Source organism: Stylophora pistillata, chromosome 1 (assembly GCF_964205215.1).
Source record: "Stylophora pistillata chromosome 1, jaStyPist1.2, whole genome shotgun sequence".
NCBI lineage: Eukaryota > Metazoa > Cnidaria > Anthozoa > Scleractinia > Pocilloporidae > Stylophora > Stylophora pistillata.
In genome coordinates, this window is record NC_142519.1 from 43,811,005 (window position 1) to 43,821,767 (window position 10,763).

At 39.7% G+C, this 10,763-nt stretch overlaps 1 protein-coding gene across 1 annotated transcript; it reads right to left on the bottom strand.

Moving 5' to 3' along the window:
* Nucleotides 1–3,806: 3,806 nt before the first annotated feature.
* Nucleotides 3,807–7,080, bottom strand: LOC111346520 (uncharacterized). The gene is made up of 2 exons (XM_088758303.1): nt 6,695–7,080; nt 3,807–6,562 (listed from the first exon to the last, which is right to left on the bottom strand). The coding sequence occupies exons 1-2, from the start codon at nt 7,044–7,046 to the stop codon at nt 6,477–6,479; spliced, it is 438 nt and encodes a 145-aa protein (XP_088614429.1). The 5' UTR covers nt 7,047–7,080; the 3' UTR covers nt 3,807–6,476.
* Nucleotides 7,081–10,763: the final 3,683 nt, after the last annotated feature.

Sequence of the window (10,763 nt, forward strand, 5' to 3'; positions counted from 1 at the left end):
TTAAAAAATTACTTGAGCACATTTAACGGTGAGAGACGATCAACTTCGATGATTTACAGCGTAAGAGTAATTTTCTTTCGATACATCGCTGATCTATATCTTCCCAAAATATCTCTACAGCGATATGACAAAGTGCGCGCATCTTAACCATTCTTTCCAAAGTGGCGGCAATAAAATATTTCACGGAGGAGGGAGTGGTTTTTGAAGTGGACTACGATCTCTAATACACTGTCGATTTACTTATTTCTGAAACTATTTAAGACAGTCGTCGATGATGAACGAGGGTGGAGTGGAGGGGGGGGGGGGGGGTTATCACGAGCCGGTAGGTTCATATCCATCACGGTGACACAAAAATGATAAAAATCTAAATTTCCAAAAATCTTGAATTATCCGTCTAAATAATTCTTCTACCAGAGAGTTGTATCTTGGTTAGTTCTATAACGATTCCCAATTCACATTCAACGAAAAAACCCTTCCTTCAAACCTACTAGACCAATGTTTTTTGTCTCAGACGAGAAAGTAAATTAAAGTTAACTATCGTTAAAAAGAAGTATCGTATTTCTCTTTTTATGTGTAAAAAGCATATCAAAAAGGTGATTTTTACGGAGTTTTGCAGTTTGAAGAGCCAAGTTTTATTGATTGAACGTAGAAGTGCAAGACGCGATCACTGATTGTAACCATACACTGGATATGACTATCACTAGAAATGATAACCACACCGTTTGTTCGGTATATGCATATGTCGACCGCGATCTTAGAATCTCAGACAGTATATGACAAAGAGCGCAAAGCTTATGCGGAACATCAATTGAACTCGATTAAAAACTTGTTGGAAACACTTGCAATGCAGCAAGAAGCTACGACCGTCCCGGCTTTCTTGATTTTATTGACAATATTTAGATTGGAACGAATACCAAATAATTGCTTCAGTATAAAGTTAAATGGAACCTCAAATCGACGACCTTATGAATTTCAAAAGTTACTTTACTTGACAGTTGTAAAAGCGAAAAAAAGGTGAATTGATTCAGTTGTGTTTGAATGATGTCTAGTTATTTAAGTCTAGTGAATTCCTTTCCCATCTTGATCGCTATCTCAGAAATAATTCGGGTGTAGTGCGAATATAAACTGACAGTAACATCCACTGAAATACCAGGCAAGGCTTCAAAGATCAGAGTATGTTATTTAATTACATTTGTGCAAGCGTCTCTCACACTTTTAGTGATCGCCATTGATCTAGCAACACAATCGGATGGAAACGATTCAGTTTGAGGTTATAGAATGGAGAATCCACTGAACGGCAACTCTGCTGTCCTTTATAATACACTGACGCCTGGTTATTAGACTGTGGCTGATTGACATCCTTCCTTACCGAAATGTCAGTAGGAGCCTCTTGTTTGCTCAAATCAGCAATCCTGCCAAAACCACTCGCTGATTCTTGGAATTTGTTTGGAATGACTGTTTCGGTTTCGGAGACTAGCTTAGGGCTGAGTTAAATGAAAACAAAATCAGATAGTATGACGTTTCTTTTAGTATCCCAGAGTCACTTGTCACTTTATTCGCGGAGGAGATGATATACAACCAGTCTGGGTGATTCTCTCAGATACTAGGCGAAGAAAACATTCTAAAGAGCGAAAAGATGATGTGTGTCCTAACCATTTTTAATGAAATAAGCCATTCACTTTTTCAGAGTATGTGAGCGGACGAAAAATTGTAATACTGAGAATGACTTCTAATTAAGTATATTTGGAAATATTTGGAAATATTTGGAGACTAGCCTTCCATTCTTCAGATTCAAAGAGTCCTCGAAATGCAGAACTATTTGTGACGAACAGTATAAAAGGGGAGATCTGAAAGACCTTAACTGAAGTCGTTTGGCGGTCACTGCTTAGATAATTATGCTGCCATAATTTTGGGTATAATGCTGTCATCGGAGGAACGAGCAAAATTCCAGCATAATAACTGAAGCTCTTATGCGTAAATGCGTCAAACCATTTACGCAATACTGTTGAAAATTTTTCTTAAAAATCTTTCTAGAACGATGTCAGCCTTGAAAATGATTCAAGTTCACTATAAAGGTTTTGATTCCGGAACTTGAAAATTCTATATACAATAGTGGAAAATGCCTCTTAGCTTAAATGACTTCAATTAGCCACACGAAAAGGTGCACTACATGGGAAATGTGAACATCGCTTTTATTACAGTTATATAAAATCTCCTTGATAGGGAGTCAAATTAAGATTGGTGCCGGGTAAAATCATTTCCGGGTGGGAGAAATAACCCAAAGGGGCAACAAACTACCTTTGCACAGTTATTAACGGTCAGATACGATCAACTTACATGATTTATAGTTCAGCACAAAAGTAATTTTCCTCCGATACACCCCTGATTCGCTGATATATCTTCCCAAAATATCTTTACAGCGTTATGATATAAGCGTGATTTATAGCTTAAGCGAAACATTACTTGAATTCGATAAAGAACCCGATGACAGTTTCCATGGCTTGCTTGATTTTATTGATAATATTTGATTGGAAAGAATCCCAAACTATTGCCTTTTAGAGTAAATGGAAACTCAGATCGACGACCTTCTTAATTTCATAAGTTACTTTTATACACGATGGAAGTCCGATTTGCTAAAGCAGATCCAAAGAGTCCTCGAGATTCAGAGCTGACGAGCAGTAAAAATAGTGAGATCTGAGAGACCTCAATTGAAGCTATTTGACGGTCACTGATAGGCTCAGATAAATTATACCGGCATAATTTTGGGTATAATGCCGTAGGCTGAGGATCGAGCACGTCGGAAGTACAAAGGAAGAGAGCCTGGCCTCTGCTTGTAGATTTGTCTCACTCCACTAGCTTAAACACCCTTTCCGTACACACGACAAAAGTCACGTATTTCCGACGCCTCTTTCTTTACCCGCAAACTTTCCTTCATAAAAGAACGATCATCTTTCCGCTTTGTGTAGAGCAATGGCATTTGGCAGTCATCTCTGTGTTCATAACGCGTCTCTCTCTTCCTCTTAAATCCAAACCCCATAGCGGATTTCATTGCACACTCCGAACATGCCTTCTGTACGAAGCGTTGTAACAGAAGTGAACTGGAACTCATTTAGTCTAATTTCAAGACCATGTCCTCTTAGAAGACCTTCTTTGCTTCTCTTCCCTTCTGAGGATATCCTTGTATTCTCCATGGTTTTCGTTGTAGGGGTACCATACTTTCCCATGCTGGCGGTCTTCTTTCCCGGTAACCTTTCGGCGACTTCATTTTGCCACTTTTCAAAATAGCTGCTTCTTTGCTCCAACGCTTTAAAGGCCGTTTACACGGCAGAAAAATCGGGTACAGACGTGTCAAAAAAGGAGTACGGACCTCACATTTTTTCCCGTGTAGACAATCCGTACCATGTTTTGGGGATGGGTACGGACCCGTGTTTTTTTCTGGTTTTGGGGCCACAAAGGCCGTTTACAGGGCAGAAAAATCGGGTACGGACGCGTCAAAAAAGTAGTACGGACCGCATAATTTTAGCCGTTTACACGGTGATGTTTTATCACGGGTCGACCAAAAAGAGGCATAAGGACCAAGTTAGCAAGGTTGCGTTTACACTGAAGTTTTTGGGGGACCGGACCAATTTCTTGGATGGGACTACTAGTATTTGGTACAGCTGTGTGCTGTTATCGAACATGTCTAATTGTTGTAAACAAAATGGCGACGCGTGATGCTGAGTTATGGGTACGGACCCGTGTTTTTTCTGGTTTTGGGGCTATAGACGTCTATGGCCCCAAAACCAGAAAAAACACGGGTCCGTACTCATAACTCAGCATCACGTGCCGCCATTTTGTTTACAAGTTTAAAAAAGGAAAGAATAGCTCCCTCTAGATCTTCACAAGACTTTATTCTTGATGATCTCCGTACAAATTCAAGACTTTTCGCGCTAGTTTCCAACAGATTTCCAACTGAACTTTCCTTCTTTCACTGAGTTATTTTTTCTAGTCTACCACAATGATGTGGGAAGTAAAAATCCTAGGTTAAATGTCTATCAAGTCAGCGTGTTCCGATTGGATAACTAGACAAAAGTTCAAATCACGTGCAACTGAGTAACGAAATCTAAGTAACGAAATCTATTTTCAACAACAAGAATCACGCATGTTCGATAACAACACACAGCTGTACCAAATACTGTAGTCCCATGCAAGAAATTGGTCCGGTCCCCCAAAAACTGCAGTGTAAACGCAACCTTGCTAACTTGGTCCTTATCCCCCTTTTTGTCCGACCCGTGACAAACATCATCCATGTAAATGGCTAAATTTATGCGGTCCGCACTCCTTTTTTGACACGTCCGTACCCGATTTTTCTGCCGTGTAAACGGCCTTTTAATCTTTGACGGGTAATCCATAGCTCAGACCTTACATTTATAAATTTCTCCAAGTCTGTTTTCAGTTAAACCGTAAGCTTCGTGGTTGTTGCGGGGAGTCTCCATCCAATTCTAAAACTCTTGCGTTGGTGTGAAAAGACGAATCCTGCCACCATCAGCAATGAAACACGCCTACCCAACACTCCAAAGGCTACTGACACATGAAAGCTTTGATGAAGTAGCTGGTCCGTCCTCAGTACTGTGAGTGGGGTGTGTGCGATGAGCAGCCACCTACTCCAATACAGCTGACGAATTTCTGCCATCTTTACTCTCATTTAGTGTCACTTTCATTTTGTATAGCATGCTGGCGCTTGATGCAAGGAGAGTGGCACTCCCAACCCTTGAAAAGATGACACATTTATTGGCGATATCTCTTTGGGACAATTGACAACTAAAACTCCGTCTCCGTGTTTGGCAAAAAGAAGAAGCGCGCACTATGAAGAATCACAAACAGCTACAACATCTAAGACTGGCAAGAAGGCTATTCCTGTTGGCTCTTTAAGGGGGCATTCTGGTCTAAAACTAGGGCGATTTTGACCAAAATTTTTAAAATTCATAAAAAATTCAATATTAAGCCTAAATGGCTCACATTTTCACCAAAGAGGCACCTGATTATGCTTTCTTCAATATTGATATTAAATTGCTGACCATGCATTTCCGAAGTTAATTGTTAACACTATAAAATCAAATATCATTGTTGGACTTGATACTCTGCCCCCCTTTTGTTTCCAATGAAAATGTAGTCAAATTAACTTGTTTGGCACATCAACTGTATATAAAAGGGGCTACAACTTAATGAGGCAAAATTTGGTTACAGTGGATATTGTCGTCATGGCAACCAAATGACCATTTAATTTACATTTTTGCCTGTAAATATGCTTCTATTTTATATGGTCTAATTTTGTTCCATTAAGTTGTAGTAGTCTACATGTTAAACACTTGAGCCAAGTTTGACTAACATACCTTACATCTAAGTGACAAAAAAGTAGGGGGCAGTACCGACGGTAAGAAAAACGGCCATTTTTCAGAAAATAGCCTTAAACATTTGTAAAAGAGAAAAAACAATGAAAACAACTTCCATTCACTCAACTATCTGATTTGCTTTGATATTTTACCATAATATTCACCAGGGAATACCAGTGTATTCACCAGGGAATGGTTTTTTTGTCTGTTCATTTCTTTTTTCTCTTTCTTGGTGGTCCACTGTTCAGTCCAAGATCATTGAAGCCTCCTGCCTCATATGTCACACCTTCCCGGTTGGACCTCAGCTCTTCATCCCTTTGTCTTGCCTGCCTCCTTAGAGGCTGGTTCCATTTTCTCAAAGCAATTGAAAGTGTCACATGCTCCATATATGTTCCATATTGATGAATATGACTTTGAGTCTCCATCAGATATCATCTACTTGTACATTAAGCCATATTGTCTGCTCCTAGCCCATAATCGCTTGGTGCATTCCATTTCCATACTTGGGCTGGAATCACCATAGCTGCCTTGACAGTCATGAGTTTACAACCAATCCTCAAATGCCTCTTGTGTACAATTGGCTTTTTTCTGGTTACACTGACTGCAGACTTTAGAAATGACCTCAAAGTCAAGAACTTTTCCAGATGCTGCTGATATTACGAAGCTTACACAGCGATTGGCAGAATAGCCTCGCCTAGACCAGGTGCCATCAAAACTCACTGGTACTTCAGCTATTGCATTCTCATTGTTACCTTCCTCACCCATCTCTAGCAATGCAAGCTTTCTAGCTTCAGCTCTGTTCTTGGCTAGTTCTCCTCGGATGACATCAGTGTGGGCCTCTAAGAGAGCATCCTCATGTCTATACCATGTATCATTGAAATACTGAAAGGCATATCTAACACTTCACAGAGTTTGGCTATTCCTTCTCTTCCTAAACCCATTTCAAAGGCACCATAAACAACTCCGGAGTATTGACTTTATGTAAAGATGGAACACTAAAAACTGTTCCATCTTTACATAAACAACTCCTTGATTTAAATCTTTTCCTTGGATAGTATTCGGTGATGTGGCATCAGATTTGTGGTATCCAGTGGCAAGTAGTTCTCACATTCCACATTCATCACACCTGGCATAGATGGAACTGCTCAAGCCAAATCTACTTGTACAGTCTTCTTCTAACTCAACATGGCCTAAAACAGCCAAAAAAAAAACAAACAGTTAAGAGATTTCATAACATAGCTATTAAATTAAGCATATTGTAGCTAGAAAGATAGATATGTTACATACAGATTACAAGTGTATGTGATAAAGCTCAGACTCACCTGAAGAGCATGAAGAGTGTGAATGAATCCTGTCACAAAATTTCCTTAAAGTGTCCATGCTAACAAGGCAATAACCATTTGCTGACTCGAAAGCGTCATAAGAATTCTCATCTGAGAGGCTTTCGATATCAGAGACTTGAATCTTTCTGGAAGATGCGGGCACAGCTGGTGGTGGAGTTAGCTCGCTCACCACATGGTCTTCATCGACAAAAGTAATTCCTACTGTTGGCCGTTTCTCTTTATTCTGGCGCTTTAAATCATGGACTAAAGTGCCTCTGAAACCACTTTTTGGCCTTTTCGAAACATTTTTCCTTAAAACAGCTTGTGTGCGTCCTTCTTTTGGCAATGTCATTCGAAAATATTATGAAGCATGCGGAGTTTTTGTTGATAAACAAATTGGCTTAGTAACCTAGCTTAGAACCGAAAAGATACTACCAGTGGAACGGACTCTGGTCACACCAGACCGTAGGAATGTGTTTTACAAGTTATGACTCATCGATCGCTAAAAAAAACCGCAAAATTTGAAACCGTTGCCCTTGAAACGGAAAAACAACAAATCTACAAGGCTAAGAAAAGCTCATTTTTACTGACTCGCAAACATAAAGTGGAAAAACTGACATCAAAACTTTAAACTAGACAGATTTGCCTAACTAAAAGAGACCACAAATTTTTCGAAATAATAAAGATTTTAAATTTTCTTTTACCAGAATGCCCCCTTAAATCTGTGCTCGATGGTCTTTGTCTTGCCCCTCCAGACTGAAAATGACAACTGTCTTATTCTCACAGACAGTAATCCAAACTTGCTTTCTTTCACTAACAAGGGCTGCTTTAAACGGTCGACCGATATCTTTAAGTGCTGGGCGAGAGGTTTTGCTGCTTGACAAATAAAATCTACTAATTCCAAGGCTACCACTAATGAGGAGATGCTGGGGATTTTCTCGAATGAAGATGACATCTGTCGGGTTCTTAAAAGTCGACTGTAGGTGGATTAGCTATGTTTGCTTCGTAAATAAGATTCTTTTCACCATCGGTTAGAAAAACACGACTCTCTTCGGTAATACAACATACTGTAAACCTTCCAAACGGCTCTCCGTCAATCTTTTTTCTCTTGTTTCCTTCTTCTCCATAGCGTACACTTGAAGCAACGGTAACCACAACGTGGCCAGCATCCCTAACAGCCTCTTGTAATAAATAATAACGTGAAATAAAAATTCCGTTACGACTGTAACGGGCCTATAGTTGGTCTTGTTGAATTCATCGCCTTTTTTAAACAAGGGTGTTACCTGACCTTTTTTTTCCACTCGCTCGGATACACACCGTGGTCAATGGACGAGTTCAAAATGTTTGCAATAGGTTTAGATAACACAGCCGCCGAATCCTTCACAAGCCTAGGTGTCATCATGTCAAGGCCACACGATTTGCGACAATTGATTTCCAATAGAAGGCTTTCGATCTCTATTAGATTAGTGTGCTGGAACTAGAAACTTGCGTTGCTATTACGTTGTAGTATTGCTATAATACTTGGATGGTTTACAAAATTCTTACCGTACTCCTCTTCGCTCACCGCCCTTACACTCTCCGTGATCTTAATAAAATGTTGATTCAAAAGCTCGCCAATTTCACACTTATCAGTTATGACCTAATTGTTCTCTTCAAGAATAATGTCATCAGCCTGTTTTGTTTTGTTATGAAGGAAAGGACGATACGTGTTCCAGAACTCCATTGGGCTGTCCGGTTCCATCGATCAGAGCACATTACACTGAATGTGCCTGTTTCGTTGAGTGTGATTAGGGAGATCTTTGTGAACGGCTGTGACCTTGATTTCTGTGGAAAGAAAATTTTTGTCGTGTTGATTTGGAGGCACTTCTATCATTTCACGCCAAACATTGCTGTATTTTCTTTACTGGCCATAAACTTTGCATAAAAATGACGAACATTTAACTTATAAAACCTGTTCCGGTGTCCACGACATGATGTGGTATTTTTGATGATCTAAACTCTGAGTTCCAGGCAAGCAGGTATTTAAAATGAATTCTGTCCTACCGCAATTTTCTTTTAAGAGTTTGGAAAGCATTCTGTTAAGCTTTGTCATATTTTTTTTCATCATATTCACAACATGCATCTCACGCTGTTTGCCGTTTTAAGACACTTTTCCGCGCTAAGGAAATTAAAATCAAACATTGGAGCTTGTTTTTACAACGATCAGCCTCAGGTCTGGAATCATCAGTCTCGTCGAAAACTGCAATATTTAATTCCTCGTGCATTGCTACCAGTGCCATGTGTTATCGACAAGTCAAAGTTCCACATTTTTTGAGAGCATTGACTTAGCGTTAATTACAGAAATTACCTTGTTTTTGGCTAAGATTTTTTGTCATGAAATGAATTAAAGGCATTTGGAAATTATACCCGTGCTCACCATAGAGTCTCCTGTAGCTCAGTGGTTAGAGCATCCGACTAGATCACGGAGGGTCGTGGGTTCAAATCCCATCTGGAAACTCGATTTTTCTCTTATATTAAAAATTGGAAATTATAAAAGTTTATTTCTATATGTGGCAGTCCATAATGTATTCACGTGTGCCCCAATGTACCTAAAAAAATAGAAATTTCACATCTTATTTTATTGAACCGATGCCTAGTTAATAATATGGGTCAAAAATCTTGTGAAGAGTGCTCACTTCCTCAACATGCGGTTACCTTACGAGTCCTGCGCTTTGGTTATTTTAATTTTTTCCAATTTTATTTGCTTATTAGTTGCCTTATACGTTTTAGGGAATTAAATAGATTTCAGGCGCATTAATCATCACGTAACTCGGTAATTCTACTACTTTACTTGGTTGCAAATTTCGACGCAAACTTGCTTTACTAATTTTAAATGATCGTTGATATTGATTGATATTATTTAATCTTTCGCGGCAGCTTAAAGGGTTGTCCAAAATCGCGGATCATAACGATTCGTAAAACTGACTTGTCGATTTGTGCGATCCGTGCGGGTCGTGTAATTTATTCACGAGTCGATAAAAAGAACCTAAACTGGCATAACTGTTAAAATTTATGAGGTCTGAGCGACTGCGGCCATACTGGGGTCCATCTCGACTAGCTCATCATGGCGATCTCTGGTCATCGCAGTGAAGCAAGCCTCAGAAATTACATCGTCTACCCTTCGAGTGAACAACTAAGAGCTTGCTCTGATATCCTTTCTGATGCGTTAAGTGGAAGGCCACATCAGTCACTGCAGCCGAGTTTTACGGCGCTATCATCCCGAGCAATTTTCATGTTCCTTTGAATCCAGCTATCTTCCATTCATAAAACACACGCTTCGAGCATTTTGTTCCCTAATTTATCACGTGAAGAAAATTGCAAGTTTGTATGTATAAGCTTTAATTCGGCCGGATTTCACTTAGAACAATTCACTGAACACTAAGACTAAAACCTTCAGGCAAGAGTTAAATTGAAACTGCCGCGCTACAAATATATTTCACTTTTTCTCAAGAAGGGGGAAAAACACTCCACTACGTCTCGTGTTTCTACCCACACTTCTTTCCGTATTGACCGAAGATTCTATGAGTTCTCAAAAGAGCTCCCGATTTAACACGCTGCTTTTCTTTAATGGTGTACAGGGCGGAATTTTAAATGTTTGAGATCTTGTTGTTTCCGTTGCTGCAGCAAACGAAGAGTGTTACGATTAACCTGTTGTGATAAACGTTGCCAATGGTTAAGTTTCCGAATTCTCTCAATTATAAAGCTTGCGAAGGCCGTATTGAAAGTGCATTTGTGAATGTGATAAATTTAACAATATTCCTCCAATTCTAACTCCCTTGCGATGCCCGATAAGCGAAAAAATCAAAAGAAAGCTCCCCATCTGCAGAAGCTGACGAGAGTCACAATCGCGTCTGTCGGACGCCAATAAGTTGAGCCGAAACTCCGAGCAAGAGAAGACGTTTATTGACCGAAGGCAAGAGACGTACATAAAAAGAACGGGCGGGAGAAAAAAGAGCCGCGTTAAATATATGCGCCAACCGTGTAACAACGAGGTGAACTAACCAACAGCGTGCCTACGAAGCGGAACAAT